The sequence below is a fragment of the Phacochoerus africanus genome, chromosome 6, assembly GCF_016906955.1.
Source record: "Phacochoerus africanus isolate WHEZ1 chromosome 6, ROS_Pafr_v1, whole genome shotgun sequence".
Taxonomy (NCBI): Eukaryota; Metazoa; Chordata; class Mammalia; order Artiodactyla; family Suidae; genus Phacochoerus; species Phacochoerus africanus.
Genome location: NC_062549.1, coordinates 18817424 through 18838614, shown reverse-complemented (window position 1 = coordinate 18838614; position 21191 = coordinate 18817424). Strand labels below are relative to the sequence as shown.

At 39.5% G+C, this 21191-nt stretch overlaps 1 protein-coding gene across 3 annotated transcripts in view; it reads left to right on the top strand.

Moving 5' to 3' along the window:
- COL14A1 (collagen type XIV alpha 1 chain) overlaps positions 1-21191 on the top strand; it is a 238160-nt gene that overhangs the window by 35231 nt on the left and 181738 nt on the right. For all 3 annotated transcript variants that reach the window (XM_047783350.1, XM_047783349.1, XM_047783351.1), the window contains exon 5: positions 5249-5326. In XM_047783350.1, coding sequence (XP_047639306.1) covers positions 5249-5326 — 78 coding nt within the window. The remainder of the gene's footprint in view (positions 1-5248; positions 5327-21191) is intronic.

Genomic DNA, 21191 nt, shown 5'->3' with positions numbered 1-21191 from the left:
GGTCAGTGTTTGGGGACAGAGGCAAATATCTGCAATCTGTGCATGCCTTTGATTTCTTCTTTTAGTGCTTCATTTACCATCCAGTGCTGTTGAACAGTTATCCGTAAATTCTTCCAGTTTGATTGGAATTTCATACATTGCCCACAGCCTCCTGAAATGTCAGTGACTTTGTTAGCTGTAGCTTGAGGAAATTTTTCTTTTAAGAATCTGGGTCTCTTTGAGCTCCCCCTCAGCCTGCAAGGCAAACATCCACCAGGCACAGTGGAGAAGAGGAAGCCCTCAAGTCCCCGTGGAGCACAGGGACTGTGGTGGCCAGGCTCCAGGTTGCCATGCCCTGCAGATGCAGCTCCATATTTACAGGTCTTAAAGCGCTGCCATGGAACCCTGTCCCAGCTCTGAGTTTGAGTCTATGGTAAATATTGTCACAGGTTAAAATCCTGAATGGTTCAGATTTGAAAAGATCTTAAAAGATATTTGGTATAATCTTCTATGAGTTCCTTCTATGGCAAACATCCTTCCGTCCCTTCCTTTACCATTTCACTGCCCTTTCGACTTACCCTCCAAGCTTTAGTTTTCAAGTGCTCTCCCTGACGTTGTCCTCCGAGCCTCATCCAGACATCTCATCTACCCAGCACATAGTAGGTGCTCAATAAATACTTTCAAGACCTTCTCTTGCCCCAGTAATAGTCTAGGAAGAGAATGGATTGGGGTAGTAGCATCCTATTTGAGCCAGTTCTCAACTAGTTAGTTGTTCCTTTAGAAAGCTTTTCCTTATGTTGAATTTAAAAGCTGACCATATAGGCCCTGATTCTTTGGCCTTAAAGGAGGTATTCATTCATTCATTCATTCTTCTTCTTCTTCCTTTTAAACAAACATACATTACATGGCTACTAAATGCTAGGCCCTGTTCTAGGCACTGAGAATGTGACAAGTCCCTACTTCCATGGACCTTATATTCTAGTGACCAGAGACTACAGCAACTTCCTCTTCCTGGAGGTGACCTTTCAAATGTGAAGGGCAGAGCTTTGTGTATTGTGAGTGCAAACACAAGAGGCCTGTCCTGGTTAACTTTCTGTGGTACTTCACGGTTAAGACAGACTCTTAAAAATAAACAAACAAACAAATAAAAAAAAAAACTCATTATGAAGGACAATTTTAAACAAAACTTTAAAAATAAGCAGAATCACAAAATGAACCCCTAAATGTCCACCCCTCATTTCAACAATTAACCACTTACGGCCTGTCTGCCTTGTTTCATTTATACCCCCACACCCACCTCTCCCATATTATTTTGAAGGCTATCCTGAACATCATTTCAAATAACAATAGCTTTTAAAAAGCTAGCCATTCAGGTTAGTCCATAAATTGAAGAGGCTGTGGGTTCTAGAACTCTCTGTGGAACAATGTTCTATCTGAATTTTTTTTTTTTTAATTTTAAGGCCGCAACTTCAGCATATGGAAGTTCTCAGGCTAGGAGTCAAATTGGAGCTGTAACTGCTGGCCTACGCCACAACCATGGCAACACCAGATCCAAGCCACATGTGTGACCTATACTGTAGCCTGTGGCAAAATCAAATCCTTAACCCACTGAGTGAAGCCAGAGATCAAACTTGCATCCTCACAGAAACAACATTGTCTTCTTAACCCACTGAGCCACAGCAGAAACTCCTACACCTGAATTTTTATTCTCTCCTTTTTTTTTCTTTCTCTTCTAAGTAATGTTTTATGAGACATATTTTGTGATTTTTCCTAAATTAAAACAAAAAAAAAACCCCACCCAACTTTGTTAACCTGCTACCTCTTAAAACATCTGAACAAAGACATTTGGTAAATCCACCTGTCAGCAGGACATACAGATGTTTTAAATGTTACATTCTTTTGAGATTCAAAGGGTCTGGAAGCTCTGGGAAAGGGTTTCATGTTATATTCAATATAAATCAGCCGTCTGTCTCATTTTATTGGCACTCATTTTATTCAGGTTCTGGCTGCCAATATTCCTGCATGAGTAAGGGAAATAATTTTCTTAAAGTTTGTGAGAGTCTGTAAAAGGGACAAGGAGAAACAGTTCATTTCATTTGGGTCTTAAGGTTTTGTGCAACTGATTACTGCAAATATTTCACTGACTAGCAACATAAGAAACACAGGTAGCCTTAAAAGCTTGGCTGATAGCCATTTACTCAAAACATTTAAAAGGAAATACATTTGTTTTCAGCTCGCTGAGCCCTGTTGAAATAATCTTAGTGAAACATTTTTAACTGGATCATTAGATAAATTATGTGTAAGCATATATATTTTTTAGGTGTGTTATTTTTGCTGATGAGGTAGAAGGATTAGTTCTTCTCAAGTAACAGTTTATAAGAATGAAATTAAAATAACTTTGGATGGTTTCCTTTTCCATTTTGCATTTTGCTATGTTTCTGTTCCATGTGAAATGGGGCTAAAGCCTAGGCTCCCCTCCCTGGAAAACATTCATGTTTGGATCTAGGAAAATGTTGATCTAGACAAATGCTGTGGATGTAGGTTTGCAGTTAGTGCAGGGATTTGAATTCTTCATAAGTCAGTTTCCGATACACAGGGAAACATGAGCAACAGTCTTTGGATTTTGAAGACAGAAAGACAAGTCTGAACTGTTGTGATTCCACATCTGGTGTGTGTATTTGGCCAAGCAACTCAACCACCTCCAGACTCACTTTCCTCATCGGCATGGGGGGGGGAGGGTAAAGATTTTTGCCTATCATTGTGTGGATTAACTCACTTCAGCACATAGTAGGGGTAGCATGTGCACATAGTAGGAGCAATTGTTGTTATGATTAATACCACTTTGCTCTTGACAGTCTGTTTTTTAATTTATTTTGCCTCCTGCATGAGAGGGACAGCAGCATGGTGTGACATATGTGTTATATGTTGTATGTGACCCAGTGGCCCAGGTCAAAGTACTGTTATTTTTTTCTTGTTCATCTGTAGAATGAATTTTGGCCCTGTTGTGGCAAACTTTATTTTTGGTCACATTTTTCTTTTCTTTTTTTTTTTTTCTTTTCTTAGTCTTTTTTGGGCTGCGCCCATGGCATATGAAGTTCCCAGGCTAACTTCCGAGGTGGAATCAGAGCTATAGCTGCTGGCCCTACGCCATGGCCACAGCCACAGCAACACCAGATCCAAGCCACATCTGCCACCTACATCGCAGCTCACAGCAACTCTGGATCCTTAATCCACTCAGCAAGGCCAAAGATCGAACCCAGGTCCTCATGGATACACTAGTTGGGTTCGTTACTGCTGAGCCACAACGGGAACTCAGACACATGTTTCTTTTTGGAATGATGTTTTGCTAATCTCTGCCAGCAAAATCTTGCTCATCTTTCAAAGTGTATCTCCACTGTCAGCTTCCAAGGGAAATGTCCCAGAGTTTTCACCTCTGCAATTATTTTTTGCCTGATCTGTTTCTACCTTTAGCACAACTTTCCTCACATGAAAGTTGCAGACTTATTTTCTTTTACAGAATGTAAGCAATTTGAGGCCATGGCCTTTGCGTGAATGGGGCTGAAGATGTAGATTTGGAAATTATTCATGGAAGGCTGAGAATTAAAATTGTCGGATGATAAAATTATAGGCAGGGTGTACAGAGATGCAAGGCAAATGTAGTTTATGATCATGTTTCAGGAATGGAGGCAGAAAAATGAGCCAAAGAATGAGAATGTAAAGGAGGGTCAGAGGAATATGAGAAAACCCAGGATAACGCTATTGTACAAACTGAAAAGAGAGAAGAATTTAAAGAAGTGGGGGGTGTCCCAAAGTGATCAAGCCTTATGAAGAAGTCCGAATGGATTTAGAAAATTAGGTCAGTGAAAAAAGCAGGATTAAGGCATCTTGTATTTATTATTATTTTCAATCATGGAGTTTAAGTATCAGCAAGCCAAGGAAGTTTTCTGAGGAAAGGAATAGGACTAGAGCAACCTAACCTTGGCAGATGGCAAGTCTCAAACTCTTTGAGCAAAGGGGTGGAAGCCAGTAGAGAGAAGAGGAGGAGGAAGAGATGACAAAGGCAGGGGTATTGGAATCATATCCTAGAGAAGGCAGAAAGGATGGTTCAGAGGAAATCATTGCCTACCTTACAGAGCCCACCCTCCAATAAGTTTGCTGAGTTTCCATGATGTGAATGTATATATATATTTATTTTAGGGCTGCACCTGTGGCATATGGAAGTTCCTAGGCTGGGGTGGAATCGAAACTGCAGCTGCCAGCCTACACCACAGCCACACCAGATCTGACTTGTGTCTGCCACCGATACCATAGCACATGGCAACACCAGGTCCTAAGCCACTGAGCGAGGCCAGGGATTAAACCTGAGTCCTCTTGGATACTAGTTGGGTTTGTTATCACCGAGCCACGATGGGAATGCCAATGATTTATTTATTTTTTGGTTTTGATATCTCTTCTTTTTTAAAATTAATGTATAGTTGAGCTAGTGACTGCAATAATTAAATGAAGACCTTGCCATGGGATTGCTTAGAACTTTTCATGGGGTATTTTATTTTGTGCGGATACCATTGCTATAGCAATGACTCAAACAACTTGAAGTGCCAAATAATAGCAGGAAAGCTGCTGTGGAATGAAAAGAAAAGCTATTGGAGTAGATAAGCATGAAGTTTTAAAGGACCAAAGGTCATTCTGGGTCCCTCAATATTTCGTAATGAAGGTAACACAGAAATACTACTATTTATCATCAGGGAAATGTTTTTTAACTTGAAATGAAATTATTATGGGGTTCTCCATCTGGTATTGCAGATAGACCAACTCCAACTGAGGTTACTTATGGCTAAGATCTTTCTAGGACAGGGGCCAACTCATAGGCTTTGTCCAGAAATCTGAAGATGTGGCTTGAACCCTGTGCCAACATTTTCTGGTTTTTAAGAGATATGTTTTAGCTCCTTATCCTCCTGGTCCTTCCTTCCCTTATGTCTGACACGGGGCTAATCATGTTATTTTATAACAGTTTTGAAGGATTGAATTTATTTGTTACATCCGCCCCCGGTGAATACACGATCAAAATAACTCTGTAAGTGATTTTCACACATCTCCATGACAAACTTGAAAAAAATAGCAGCTCCGGTCTTCTGAAAAGAGATTCTACCGTGGAGCTTATTTCTACTTAAAACTTTATACTTGCAAGGGTTTTAGTAAAAACTCATGGAGTATTTTCTTTTAGTTTGTAACGTAACATGTTGCTGTATTTTTTTTACTTTTCTTCCAGTTAAAGATATAGAAAAAAGAAAAGAGCCAAAACCCAGAGTCAAGGTTGTGGACCGAGATGGGAATAAACCAGAAGAAGGTCAGATTTTTTTTCTTTTTAATTTGCTTATTTGGGGGGTTGAGTTGTTTTTAAAATGCATACATACACCTTTAGCCGTGGGTCCCATCAGTAGAGTACAGACCTAATATGAAAATCTCCCCCAACCCCATCTCACTTCTCTTCCTCACACGTAGTAACTGTCAGCACTTCCCTCTCCCTTACTTTCCATATTGAATACATCACTAAGTTCTAGTGAATTTATTTTCTATTGAAATACTGACCGAATCTGTACATTTCTTTCCATGTCTGTTGCCAATACTCAGCTAAGCTTCCATTTCTTTCCTGGTGTGCAATATTCTTTAGCAAGATCTCTATTTGTTCTCTGCCCAGAAGTTAGAACCATCTTTGCACAACAAATCTGACTCTATGCTTCTCCCTACCACAGCACCTTAAAACCCCTTCAGTAGCTTTCCATTGCTCTTGAGATGCAGGCCAGATCCCCCCTTTTTTTCTTTAGCTGCATCTGAGGTATTCAAGAATTCCCAGGCCAGTGATCGGAACCTGTGCCACAGCAGCGACCCAAGCCACAGCAGTGACAATGCTGGATTCTTAATCACCAGGCCACCAGGGAACTCCTTAATAATATGTTCATAGTTTCATGACTTACCTACCTTCCCTCCTTCTTCCTCTAAAGACTCACTTTAAATTTTTTAGTATTATACACATGCTACAAAAAATACAGACTTCTGAAAAAGGCATTGCAGTGTTAAAGGATATGCAGATTTTACATTTTTGATAGAGTCTACCAAACTGACACAGTCTTTCCAATAATTTATTCTTTTTTTTTTTTTTTGGTCTTTTTAGCTATTTCTTGGGCCGCTCCCGCGGCTTATGGAGGTTCCCAGGCCAGGGGTCGAATCGGAGCTGTAGCCACCGGCCTACGCCAGAGCCACAGCAACGCGGGATCCCAGCCGCGTCTGCAACCTACACCACAGCTCACGGCAACGCCGGATCGTCAACCCACTGAGCAAGGGCAGGGACCGAACCCGCAACCTCATGGTTCCTAGTCGGATTCGTTCACCACTGCGCCACGACGGGAACTCCAATAATTTATTCTTAAAACATGTTTTTCCAACATTCAAAATTCTTAGTTTCATTTTCCTATATTTTCTTCTAATAATTTATATCTTTATATTTATAGTTAACTGTATTATTAGAATTTATTGCTAAATATATCAGATGTATAAAAAGTATAAAAATAATAAATGACTTTGTCCAGTTAAAAAAATAAATATAAATAATACTTGGTGCTCCCTATATATCCTTATATACCCCTTTTCTTCCTTTTAAGAGGCTACCAGTATTTTTTTTCATATTTTAAAACTTTATTGAAGTATAGATGATGTACAATAATTTCTGTGTTAACTTCAGAAATTTCTGATATCTAATTTCGGTGATAATTTCTGCTGTACAACAAAGTGATTCAGTCATGCATAACACCTATGCATTCTTTTTCAGATTCTTTCCCATATAGGTTATCACAGAATTTTTTTTTTTTTGTCTTTTTGCCATTTCTTGGGCCGCTCCCACGGCATATGGAGGTTCCCAGGCTAGGGGTCTAATCGGAGCTGTAGCTGCCAGCCTACACCAGAGCCACAGCAACGCGGGATCCGAGCCGCGTCTGCAACCTACACCACAGCTCACGGCAACGCCGGATCGTCAACCCACTGAGCAAGGGCAGGGACCGAACCCGCAACCTCATGGTTCCTAGTCGGATTCGTTAACCACTGCGCCACGACGGGAACTCCGGTTATCACAGAATATTGAGTAGATTTCCCTGTGCTATAAAGCAGGTCCCCATTGACCATCTATTCCATGGACAATAGTGTGCATATGAAGAGGCTACCAGTATTTGAATTCAGTGTTTATCATTCCAATATGTGTCTTTATCATTTTCCTACATATATGTGAATTTTGAAACCATATTTTAATTATGCATTCATACTTTAAAATTTATATACATTTTATCGTAGTATACGTGTTATTTTACTTTTTTCATACAGTATTAGACTTTTCTGAGTTATTCGTGCTGGCTTATATAGAGGTGATTTATTCATCTTCTTTGTTGTGTAGAATTCCATTGAATAAATATAAACCAATATATTTAACTCTTCCACTTTTGATATTCCCAGTATTTTGCTATTGCAAAACTGCTGTAAATATTCTTATTTATGTCACTTTCTGCACAGGTGGTAGAATTTCTCTGACTATACACCTATATATTGAATTATTCAGTTATAATGTGTGTGTATCTTCAAACTTGTTTGTCTTATCTATGGTGTCTTATTATTTTATGCATTTTATTTCTTATTTTACATCTAATATTTACTGCTTTCCTTATAATATTTTTCCAGCTTCCTAAATTGAATGTTTATCTCATTAATTTTCAATATTTCTTGTTTTCTATTATATGCATATTTAAGGATGTAAATATTCAAGTGCTGCTTTAGTTGTATAACATAGATTTTGATATGTAGTATTATTTTTACACAGCTCATACTGTTTTCTCATTTCTGCTAGGCTTTCTATTTTGATCCCCAAGTTATTTAGAAATATGTTATTTAAATTCTAAACAGGGATTTTTAAAAATACATTTTTTATTGTTGGTGGCTAGCAATTGCCTCATGGTAGGAATATTTTTTGAAAATTTGCTGAGACTTTATTATTTAAACATGGTCTTTTTTTTTTTTTTTTAACCATTCCATGTGTTCTTGAGAAAATTTTAATCCCTGTGTCTGAGAGGTTTGCCCATTTCCATTTGTAACTCTGGCAGTTTTGCTTTCAATCAGAGGCTAGGTTCATGTAGAATAAGAGTTGTTATATTTTCCTAGTGAATAATTCTTTCTGTTTTGTCATCAATTTCTTTTTTCTTAGCACTTTAATATTTGACTTTAAGACTGTTTTGTTTAATATTAATATAGTGATACCACTTTAATTTTGTTTAGCAGTCACATAATACATTGATGCTATATCCTTTAACTTTTCGCCGTATTTGTGCCCTCAGGTTCAAGGTGAGTAAATCTTTCAAAGAACATTTACTTGGATTTTAAAGACCATCTCTTACTATCTCTGTATTTTAATTGGTGTCTGTAGTCTGCTTACATTTTGGATTTGCCATTTATTTTATGCTTTCCATTATGCTACATATTCCTCCTGTATGCCTTATTTATTAAGATTTGATGAAGATTTTTAAATACATTTTCCCCTCAACTGAACCTTACCTTCTAAGGTATTTAATCCATTTGCATTTTTGTATAATTATAATTAAATTCTTAGCATGCATATGAAACCACAGTCTAAAACCAATTAATATATTTACCATTTCCCAACCAATACAAATTTCATATTTTAACTTCAATTATCTACCCCTATATTTTATATAATTCATAACAAATACATTAATTTTAAACACTTTTGCCCCAAGGGTTGGCAGACTGAGGCCCATGGGTCAATCCAGTCCTCTGTTTTCCAAAATAGGTAAATGGATTTTATTAGAACACAGCTATGCTTATTTCTGTACATATCACCTATACCTGCTTTCCCACAATGTCAGAATTGAACAAATGTAATGAATAACACATGGCTGAAAAAAACTGAAATATTTTGTTTTGCCCTTCTCAGAAGAAATTTGCCAGTCCTTGCTTTAGAATTTTCAAACTTTTGCATGTGTTGGAACAGAATTACTCACTGAACTGAGTAATTCACTATCTTTCTGAGGACATCTCTCTATTTGGTATTCCTAATAACAATTGCGTAGGACATACTCTCGTATATATACCTTCAAAGGATCCTATTTCTCATGCTCCCATGTGTGGGGTTTTTTCCTCCCTGAAGCATGAATAGTCCCAATTAACATTAAATGGGTTAATGCACATAGAGTATCTAAGTGCTACATAGTTATTTGTTGTGAATATTAAGACGTGTATTTGGCATGAATTAATGCAATTGAAGACCAATCTTTTGTGTTGTTGACTTAGCAATAAATACAGAGAAGAGGTTTGGTTATTACCTGCCAGGGCTGAACACTGTTAGGCCTTGGGAATAATTGTGATCATGGCAGACAGCATTCTACCCTCATGAAATTCACATAGTCTAGCAGGAACTCAACGTGTGTACCCTGTGCCTTCTTCTTGGTTTTGGATTATATGTAATAGTTATGGGTGAGCACAGCCAGGGCACATGATTGTTCTCAAGATGTATTTTCACTTACTGGAATTGCTTTCTTCCCATAATACTTTTACGGTTCTTGGTTCTCAGTTAAGATATCAATTTGAAATGTCACCACTTTTTCTACTCGATATTCTGAATCTTAGACTTACTGAACCCAGGACTGAGAGTTTAGTGTTACAAGGGTGGGACTGGTGCAAGATTTTTTTTTTTTTTTTTTTGGCCATGCCCACAGCAAGTGGAAGGCCCCTGGCCAGGAATTAAGCATACACCACAGCAGCAACCCACATTGCAGCAGTGACAATGCCAGATCCTTAACCTGCCAAGCCACAGAGGAACTCCTGAAGGTTTTAATTTTGGTGATACAGGAGTCAGAAGACAAGCTAAAGCAGAGGGGAATGGGTGGATCTTGTATGGTAATGTTGGCTCGATCTTGACTTTTAGAGATGAGGGGGAAGAGACTGAGTCCAGTCATAAACCAGACTTTGGGATTAGGTTGTGGGTTGGAATCCATGCATTAAAGGATCTACGAGGGTGCCTGGCCTGTAGAGTATGCTCTATACCTGTTCTCCTCCTCCTCTTTTTCTTCTTCGTCTTCTCTTTCTGTTTCATTCTCCTCTTTCTCTTAATTTATTTTATTTTATTTTTGGCTATGCCCACAACATGAAAAAGTTCCTGGACTTGGGATCAAACCTGAGCCACAGCAGTAACAATGCCAAGTCCTTAACTGCTAGGCCACCAGGGAACTCCTTTCTCTTCCTCATTGTCATCATCATCCTCATCACCTAGACAGCTGATATAGTGTACCAATAGTAACACTACGGTGAAGTAGAAAATCTCTTGCTCGTGGAGTTCCCATTGTGGCTCAATGGTAATGAACCCTGTTAGTATCTACGAGGACTCAGGTTCAATCCCTGGCCTCACTTAGTGGGTTGGGGATCTGGTGTTGCAGTGAGTTGTGGTGTAGGTTGCCGATGTGGCTCAGATCCTGCATTGCTATGGCTATGGTGTAGGCTGGCAGCCACAGCTCTGATATGACCCCTAGCTTGGGAACTTCCATATGCTATGGGTGTAGCCCTAAAAAGATTAAAAAAAAAAAAAAATCTCTGCTCATAAGCAGGAGGAGAATTTTTGGAAGCCTCTGTATCTGCACCTGTACCCTGAGTAGGAAAATGTCTCCTGGAGAATTTATAACCATGGGCCTGTATCACATACAGATTAGGCATCAGATTTACACTCCTTACATAGTCTGGGGGTCCTAAGAGTCAAGAAATTAATATTAATATTAAACTTGCTCAGAGCCGGTATAAGTAGGCTGCTTGACAGAAGAAAACACAATCACATTTGAGGCACTTATGCTCAGCTCAAATTCTAAAGATTACCACACAATGCCAGAAAAAGTTTACAATCCAAAAGTTTGAAACACAGAAGTAAAATCATGAGTCAGAAGACACAAAAGTGGTAGTCTCAGAATCCCATGATTTTTGATTATGAAATGATTACATAAATACTATAAAATAAACAACAATATTATTAAAGTCAAAGAAATAGACAAAACATGAGACGGATGAGAGACTGAAAAAAAGAGGATAGGTAGATTTGAAAAGGGGCCAAATAGAACATAAAGCACAAATGAAAGAAGAGCACAGATGGAAAATTAGCCACACCTAGATTTATGCTGGTGAAACTATAAAGCACCAAAGTCAAAGATAAAATTTTAAAAGACAAAAGTAGGAAGAGGGAGGAAGGAATAAAAGGACTTGTTGAAACTATTTCTAAATGATGGAGATCTAGCTATGAGTAGTTGCCTGGTTTTCCTTTCTTTGGCATATTAAATAAAACCACTGTCCTAAATAATGTTAATTCAGTTTATTAATTGATTAAAAAATATTGAGAAATGCTCACCCAACAGAAGTGGTGATGGAATTTGGCCCTGTTTCTCCTCACTTCTGCTCTCTGATGATCCCATAACATTTCACAGAAGCACACAGCCACTGCAGAGATGGTCTCTCAAGCTCAGAGCATTAGACTCATGGTAGGTCCTTGAGCCTCTGAGCCAGGCTCAGAGAAGAAATTAGAAGATATGAGTGGCTTTTTAGTCCAGGGTGTAAGATAAACAGTAACGTTTTCTTCAGAATGTTTCTTTTTCTTTCCATGTTGAACTTTCTTCCCTCCCCCCTCAATTTCCTTATTACTTTTTTTTTTGTCTTTTTGCCTTTTCTGGGGCCGCTCCTGCAGCATATGGAGGTTCCCAGGCCAGGGGTTGAATCGGAGCCGTAGCTGCAGGCCTACACCACAGACACAGCAACGCGGGATCCGAGCCTTGTCTGCAACACACACCAGAGCTCACAGCAACGCCGGATCCCCAACCCACTGAGCAAGGCCAGGGATCGAACCCACAACCTCATGGTTCCCAGTCGAATTCGTTAACCACTGTGCCACAACGGGAACTCCCCTTGTTACTTTTTGAGGTCAGTGTGGCTTGGGACCCAGCACACAGGTTTTGTCGTCATCCATCCCTTGGATTGACATCTTGTCTTGCTTCCTCCCTCTCTGAGCCCGGTTTGCTCAGCCGCAAAATGAGCATAATCGCTTTAGCAGGCACGCCGGCTTGGGAGGATGACATTGTCACATTTGTGATGTATCTGGGACATAGAAGGCACTGGAATTTTTTATTTCCTTTTTTTATTTTTGCTTTTTAGAGCCGCACCCACGCGGCATAGAGGTACCCAGGCTAGGGGTCAAATTGGAGATGTAGCTGCCAGCCTACACCACGGCCACAGCAAAGCGGGATTTGAGCCGCATCTGCAACATACATTACAGCTCACGGCAATGCAGGATCCCTCAAGGGCCAGGGATAGAACCAGAGTCCTCATAATACTAGATGGATTCGTTTCTACTGCACCGCAGCAGGGACTCCTTCATGTCTTCTTTTCGAAGAGAAAATACTAGTGTACAGAGTGCATAGTATCCTACGTTGTCAAAAACTATTTGTCAAGTATTTGGATTTGGCTTTAACCTCAAGGAGAGAGGTTCACGATCCCTTGGAGAAGATGAAGAAAGACTGTTTTCATGAAAAGAATGTTTTTATCATAAAAAAGCAGAAAGCAGATTCCTGTTTTTTCCTTAGTGTGAAGCATTAGAATGCATGTTTTCAGGAACTCAGAGAAGCGTGAGACAGAATCAGTCACTCAGAAAATAGTCATCGAACACCTGCAAAGTACATTATATCTGTGCATAAAATTATAAGGCTTCCCGGAGGGCAAGGGGCTGGGATTCACCTAGCAATGGACCTCCAGTTTTCTCCAAGTCACCCCTGCTCTGAGCACTCTCGATAAGACATTTTTAAGGGATTTCTGACACTTATTCTATTTTTGTTAAATCAGATTTTTTGCATCTCTGAGTACTGCGCTAGATCTTGGTAGAGTCTGTTTTCCGTAGCAATGCTCGGGCTCATCTGATTGAAACCTTCCTTCTCTTGTCTAACAATTTTCTCTTGAACATCTCGTTTCTATACCTGTGGGGCTGATGGTGTCAGGTGAAGCAGGTGTTTTACGCCTTGTAAATTGCAAAATGTCAGGATCTGTTATTGATGAATTGGAGTAACAGAGATGATTGAGTTACTGCCTGTTTTCAGAAAATCACCTTGAACAACTAAAGCAAACACAAAGGCAAATCATATAATCCTGTATACGGAGTTGAAAATACATGTGAATGTAAGGCATGGGCTCCTGAAGCTGAGCAGGTGTTGAAGCGGTCAGGCAAAATCACCTCTCTTGGGTCAGCATTAATTTATGAAAGTCAGGAAATAACCAGGTAATTGTACACATAAAATTTTATTTATTTTATTAAAAAAAAATAGGGGGCTGCATCCATGGCACGTGGAAATTCCTAGGCCAGGGGTCAAACCAACACCACAGCAGTGACCTGAGCCACAGCAGTGGTAACATTAGATCCTTAACCACTAGGCCACCATGAAACTTCTTTTTTGCTCGTGTTGTTTTTTATATAAAATTTTAGAACGGATTTTCGATAAAAGTATTTTATTTTTAAAAATTTATTTATTTATTTACTGTCTTTTTGTCTCTTTAGGGCCGCACCCGTGGCATATGGAGGTTCCCAGGCTAGGGGTCAAATTGGAGCTGCAGCCGCTCGCCTACACCAGAGCCACAGCAACGTGGGATCCAAGCCGCGTCTGCGACCTATACCACAGCTCATGGCAGTGCCGAATCCTTAACCCACTGATCGAGGCCAGGGATTGAACCCACATCCTCATGGATGCTAGTCGGGTTTGTTAACTGCTGAGCCACGATGGGAACACCATATGAAAGTATTTTAAAAGGACCATGTATTTTCAAAGGAAATAACACCTGCTCTAGGTATCTTGCGTTGTGGTGGGTAGAGTTTGAAAAGGATAGATAGGAAGAGATGGTGGGGTACGGGGAGCGGGAGGATAAAAACTGAGTCAGAAGTCCCAGAGATGAGGATGCTGTTGGGGGAAAGAAGAGTAATTGTATTGGGAAGAAGTGAGAAATATGGGCAGGTCAAGTGGAATTGACTTATGGAGAGCTTTGAAGAACCCAATGAAAAGTTTAGGCTTCATTTGGTAGCTGGAGGAGGGAAGAAATAATCTTAAAGTTTGGAGTTGGAAGGTGACTTTGAGATCCATGTAATTCAACCAATCGAGAGGATGGTTGAGGCTTGCCAGGCACGCCATCGAGGGTTGACCGGCATCTGCTTTCACTGACAGAGCTCTCGCTATTTCCCAAGGCAGTGGTCTATGGAAATCATGACGGTTAGAAGGTTCTTTCTAGAGTTCAGTTAAAATCTGTCTCCTTGTGGGCATAGGGAAGGTGCCTAATCCCCCTTCTGTATGACAGCACTTTAAATATTTGAAGACAGCTGCCATGTCTTCTCCCAGTCCCTCACGGTTTATGAGCAGAGGAGAAATGTGATGAATGGGATGTTTACAGGATTGTCAGTTACTGCTAAGATGCAGCGCTTCCAGTGATGGCTGAAATGTTCCTTTGGCGGTAGTTCAAGGATTGGGCTTCACACGCCTGCAGGTTGTCATGGAGTTATTCACCCCAGGTCAAACATAAAAGTGTGACTTTGATTTCATGCTGTCTTTTGTGGCAAGGCTTACCAATCCTTCGGTCCTTCCTTCCCTTCTTCTTTCTGTCCTTCTCTCCCTCTCCCTCCCTTCCCCCTCCCTCCCTTTCCCTCCCCCTCCCTCTTTCCTCATCCCTCCTTTCCTTCCTTTCTCCCTTCCTTCCTTTCAAATACTTCTCTTCTCTTACAGGAGTTGAATAGCACAGTAGCTAAATGGTTCAGGCTTTGGAGTCAGTCCTGGATTGGAATTCCTGCTTTTCTGCCTGCTTAATGTGTGATGATGGGCCAGTTCTTTAACCTTTCTAGTTAACCTTTCTTTTTTAGTAGAGTGAAGAAAACACCTTACTTATAGGGTTAATATCAGGCTTAAATGGAAAAGACATATGCAAAACATCGAATGAAAACCATCACTTAATGGGAGGTCTTTTTATAATCATAAAAAAAGAGGAAGCAATGAAAAGTGGCTGCTGCAGTCAATAAATAAGTAAATAACCACATGCGTTAGGGTTCTCCAGAGACGCAGAACCAATAGGATGTCTGCAAATATAGAAAGAGATTTATTATAAGGAATTGGCTTCCAGAATTATGGGGCCTAAGAAGTCCCAGGAACTGCAGTCAGCAAGCTGGAGATTCAAGAGAGCTGATGGTATAAGTTTCCTATGAGAACTGGCAGGCTGGAGGCCCAAGAAGCATCAGTGTGTTAGTTTGGAGTCCAATGTTCCAATCAAAGCAGTCAGGCAGGAGCAGTTTCCCTTTTTCAGGTCTTCAATTAATTGAATGAGGACCAACTATATTAGGGAAGGCAACCTGCTTTACTCAGTCTGTGGATTCAAATGTTAATCTCATCCCAAAACACCCTCCCAAACAAACTCAGAATAATATTTGATCAAATGTCTGGATGCCCTATGGACAGGTCAAGTTGACATCTAAAATTAGCTACCACACTATATTCCTAGGAAGTGAGAAGTTCTGCAAAGAAAACTAAAACAGAATAAGGGAAGAGGGTGTTGGGGAGTCCTGTTTTAGACAGGGTCATCATCTGACAGGGATGCTTCGAAAGGTACCTCTCCATCAAGACTGGACTAAATGACCACTACGCTCATGCTGATTCATTCAACTCTGAATGCAACTGAAGTGAACCCCCTACTCCCCTTCTGCTAGACGGACGACTTGTAACACTAATATGACAGATAACTAGTGACCATTCATGTTGCATTATGTGAGGACATCTTCTAAGGTGCTGGTAGCATCATATGATAGAAAAGGCAACCAAACGTTTATGGAAACCTGTGTCCAGTCCTGGCTCTGCCTGACCTATTCACTTGTCTCTCTGAACCTTGATTTCATTTTCTGAAAATTGAGAACAGGGAGTTCCCATCGTGGCTCAGTGGAAATGAATCTGACTAGCATCCCTGAGGACACAGATTCGATCCCTGGCCTCGCTCAGTGGGTTAAGGATCTGACATTGCTGTGAGATATGGTATAGGTCACAGGTGTGGCTTGGATCTTGTGTTGCTGTGGCTGTGGCATAGGCTGGAGGCTACAGCTCTGATTTGACCCCTAGCCTGGGAACTTCCATATGCCACAGGTGCAGGCCTAAAAAGACAAAAAAAAAAAAAGAAAAAAGAAAAAAAGAAAATTGAGAACAATTATGGCTCCCCGCAAGAATGTTGTGAGAATCAGAATATGCCAATGTATTGAAAAACCCTTTTAGAACCACTGAGCTCTTGGCAAATGTAAAATGATGTTAACTTTAAACACACACACACACACACACACACACACACACACACACACACACACACACACACACACACCCCTTCAGGAATGTGGCTGAAGCCAATCTTGGAGGCAAGCTCTTGGTTTGGAAACTTGAACTCAACTTCACCGGAGACTTAAGTGAAAAATTATTTGATCACAGTTTTCCTTCAGATGTCTTGGTTAACGAATGGCCTAGCTGGATATTTTGCTAGTGGCATTGGGAAAAATAATTCATAGCCACCAAATGAAGCAGACTAGTTGTGGCAAAAATTGTCATGAATTTTCTGAGTGCGTATTAAGGTAATGTGAGTAAAAATAGTACCCATTCCCCTTTCATTTAGCGTTGCCTCTGGCATTGGGAAGATATCAAGGAAGACAAGCACTCAAGATACAATCTCCTGATCCCTAAATAACTATGATCCACTTTTCCAGGGTAGTAGTGAGGCAAGGCAAAAAAAGAGATCACATTTAATTGAACCATTATGGTTCATTTCTGAATGCCCTTCTGGAGGTATGAATTATGTAAAAAGAAGAATTATTTTTAACATGACAATTCAATATAGTTTACATTTGTTGATGTGCTATGTGCCAAGACCTCAGCCAAAGGGAATAAAAAGATAAGATACAAATCTCTCACTTCTCAAAGAGTTCAATCTAGTCAGGGAGACAGAAATGGAAACAAATTATAATAGCCTAGTGTTCTGAGTAAATAAACCATGTAAAAATGCAGAGAGTATATAAAGGAGCAGGTAATGGGTCCCATTTGAGGTCTGTTGGAGAGGTGAAGTGTAACCTGGATTTTGAAGGATGAATAGGAGTTCACCTTCTGTTGCTTCTGTCAATTTTCCCTTTTCTATTTTAAGTAATTATGTTGGTAAATATCCTTCCTCATAAATACATTGTGAATATTTCTATATTAATCATAATTAGATTTTTGAGTGTCATTAGAACAAAAGGAATACTATGACACAAAAGGAAGACTTTATTATTATTTTTTTTTAGGGCATACGGAAGTTCCCAGGCTAGGGGTGGGAACTATAGCTGCAGGCCTACACCACAGCCACAGCAATTGTAGATCTGAGCCGCCTCTGCAATCTACATGACAGCTCAGCAACACCAGATCCTTAACCCACTGAATGAGGCCATGGATCAAACCCACATCCTCATGGATACTAGTCAGATTCATTTCCACTGAGCTACAATGGGAACTCCTAAAATGGAAGACTTTAAATTGACAGTTTCATACCATTCTAACTAAAGTAACACCTCCAATGCCCCCACCACTATTCTTTATATCATTCTGCTTATTTTTATAAAACACTTTTAAACATCTGAAATTATGTTGTTTTGTTAGTCTATTTTTCTCACTGAGAGTTTAAGCTGCTGGAAGGTAGGGACTTAATTGCATTTCTGATTGTCCAGAACAGTGCATGGCATACAGTAAATACTCAATAAAATCATTTTAAAATAAATAGATACATTTCATCTAGGAAATTAGTTATATGATACGGAATTAATATACATAGGTTTAGAGTAAACTGATTTATACTCATTCAAATTCCTTGTATTTTCAACGCAATTTTCTCATGATGTGAGAGCAACACAGTAAAATCGGGAGTTCCCGTCATGGCGCAGCAAAAACGAATCCGACTAGGAACCATAGGTTTCGGGTTCAATCCCTGGTCTTGCTCGGTAGGTTAAGGATCCGGTGTTGCCCTGAGCTGTGGTGTAGGTCACAGATGCAGCTCGGATTCTGCATTGCTGTGGTTCTGGTGTAGGCCAGCAGCTGTAGCTCCAATTAGACCCCTAGCCTGGGAACCTCCATATGCCGCAGGTGTGGCCCTAATATGACAAAAGACAGAAAAAAGAAAGATTTGTATAAAATTATTGGAAAAGGGACTCTTTTCACATGGATTACTTAAGTACTAAGTGCATACATTTGGGAGGGAAAAAAGTTCTAGATGGTGATGCTTGTAAATGGCACATACTATCTGTGGACACGGCAGGGACAAGTCCTGAGGCCTGAGGGGACGCTGCCTCATATTAGAGACTTCTCCTCCTCCTCACTTTCTAAATTGATTTTGCAGACGTATTATCTGGTTCAAATCAAAGCTTTGCCTCTTTATGTTGTGGGAACTATATCCAGTCTCTTGGGATAAACCATGATGGAAGATAATATAAGAAAAGGAATGTATATATATGACTGGGTTACTAATTAATTTTTTCAAATGTTAATTTTTTTTTTAATACAGTTTTTAGGAGTTCCCTGGGAGCCTAGCATTTAAGGACTCGAAGTTGTCACTGCTGTGGCTCAGGTTTCTGCTGTGGCTCTGGTTTAATCTCTGGTCTGGGAATTTCTCCATGCTGCAGGTGCAGCTCCCCCCCCCCCCAAAAAAAATTGCAGTTTTAAATTATATGTATTTTTTCCTCATATGTAAGGTTTCAATGTGAGTAAGCAGTACACTCTCCTATTGATGGGCATTTGAATTAATTCCAGCCTTTTGCTGTTGTTAACAGTGCCAATAAGTGTTAAATTCCACTCGCTTTCTGTTGTATATGTACAACAATTTCCCTTATGTATCAAGTTAGGAGTAGAACTTCTGGGTAGCAGGATAGGTGACTATTCAGCTTTAGAAGGAAATGCCAAAAATATTCTCTGAAGAACTGACAACAATTTACATTCCTACCAGCAATGGAAAAGAGACCCTGAAGGTTTATATCTTTCCTTACACATGGTATGGTTAGATATTATTTTCATTACTTATGCTTTTTTTCTAGGGTATAACATCTTTTATGCTTTATTTTAAGTTCTGCTAAAGCAGGAGTTCTGTTTTCTTGACGATTGCATCCCCTGCATCCATAAAATTGTGCTAAATAAATGAATGAAGAGATAAAGATATTAACACAACATTGTAAATCAACTGTACTTCAACAATATTTTAAAAAGAAATAAATATAGAGACTAATGAATGAGGGAATGGGTTCTCTTTGGAATTTTGATTGGGGGAGATTTTATTTCATTTTTTGCTTTTTAAAAATTTGCTTTATTCAAGTATAGTTGATTTACAAGGTTGCGTTAATTTCTGCTGTACAGCAAAGTGACTCAATTATATATGTATTTTTATGTATTATTTTCTTTTTCATGTTCTTTTCCATTATGGTTTATCACAGGGTATTGAAAATAGTTCCCTGTGCTATACAATAGGACCTTGCCTCTCCATTTATTTATGCTTTTTACATTGATTTTTATTGATATAATTGTAGATTCACAAGAAGCAATAATAAAGATCTGTGTACCCTCTGTGTAGTTTCCCTCGGTGATAAGGTTTTGCAAGATGTTAATACAATATTGCAACCAGCATATTGACATTGATACAATGTCAGATCTCCCCAGTTTGACTTCATTTGTGTCTTATGTTTAGTTAATGCTGTACAATTTTATCACATGTTTGTGTATCTACAACTACAGTCAAGATGCTGAATTGTTCCATCACCACAAAAATCCCCATGTTGTCCTTTTATAACCACATCCACCTCCTTCCTATTCCCCGTCCTTAACCTCGCATAGCCACAAATTTGTCAATTTCTCTTTTTTTTTTTTTCCTATTTAAAAGGTGTTATATAAATGGAATCATGAAGTGGGTAACCTTTTGGAATTGGCTTTTTTTACTCAGGATAATTCCCTGAGGATTCATCTAAATTGTATCAATATTCCCTTTTTCTTTCTTTCTTTCTTTTTTTTTAGGACCACACCCATATGATATGGAAGTTTCCAGGCTAGGGGTCAAATTGGAGCTTTGGCTGCTGGCCTATACCACAGTTACAGCAATACCGGTCCTTAACCTGCTGAGTGAGGCAGAATCCAAGCTACATCTGTGACCTACACCACAGCTCATGGCAACACCAGTCCTTAACCCACTGAGTGAGGCCAGGGATTAAACATGCATCCTCATGGATACAAGTAGGGCTTGTAACCTGCTGAGCCACAGTAGGAGCTCCTCCCTTTTTAATTCTGAATAGTAGTATTATGTGGTATAAATGTACCAATTTCTCTGACCATTAACTTGTTGAAGGACATTGGACTAAATTTCAGGTTGTGGCTATTATGAGTAAAAACTTCTGTGAACATTTGTGTACAATTTTTTGTATGAATGTATAAATTTTCGCTTCTCTGGAGTAAGTGTCCAAGAGTATAATTGCTGGCTTGTATGGTAACTTTATGTATACTTTAAAAGAAACTGCCAGGAGTTCCCTTGTGGCACAGCAGTTTAGGGATCTGGTGCTGTCACTCCTGTGGTGTGGGGTCAATCTCTGACCTGGGAACTTCTGTATGCCACAGGCACAGCCTAAATAAATAAATAAATAAATAAGCAGAGAGAAACTGTTAACCTTTCTAAGACCTTATCAACAAGGTGCCCAAACAATTAATTTTTTTCAATTAAAAAGTGAAATAATATCCCTCAAGATTTTGGAAGAAAAAGAAAACTATTTTTCGTTTCAGTTAAATTTCCCCATAAAAACTGAGAGAAATATGGGAGTTCCCATTATGGCACAGTGGAAACGAATCCAACTATTGTCCATGAGGTAGCAGGTTTGATCCCTGGTCTTGCTCAGTGGGTTAAGGATCCGGCATTGCTGTGGCTGTGGTGTAGGCCGGCAGCTCTGGCTCCAATTGGACCCCTAGCCTAGGAACTTCCATATGCCGCAGGTGCAGCCCTAAAAAGCAAACCAAACAAACAAAAAAACAGAAACAGATTCTTAAAACTTCTCACAACTTTAATTTTCCCTGATTAATTCCAAAACA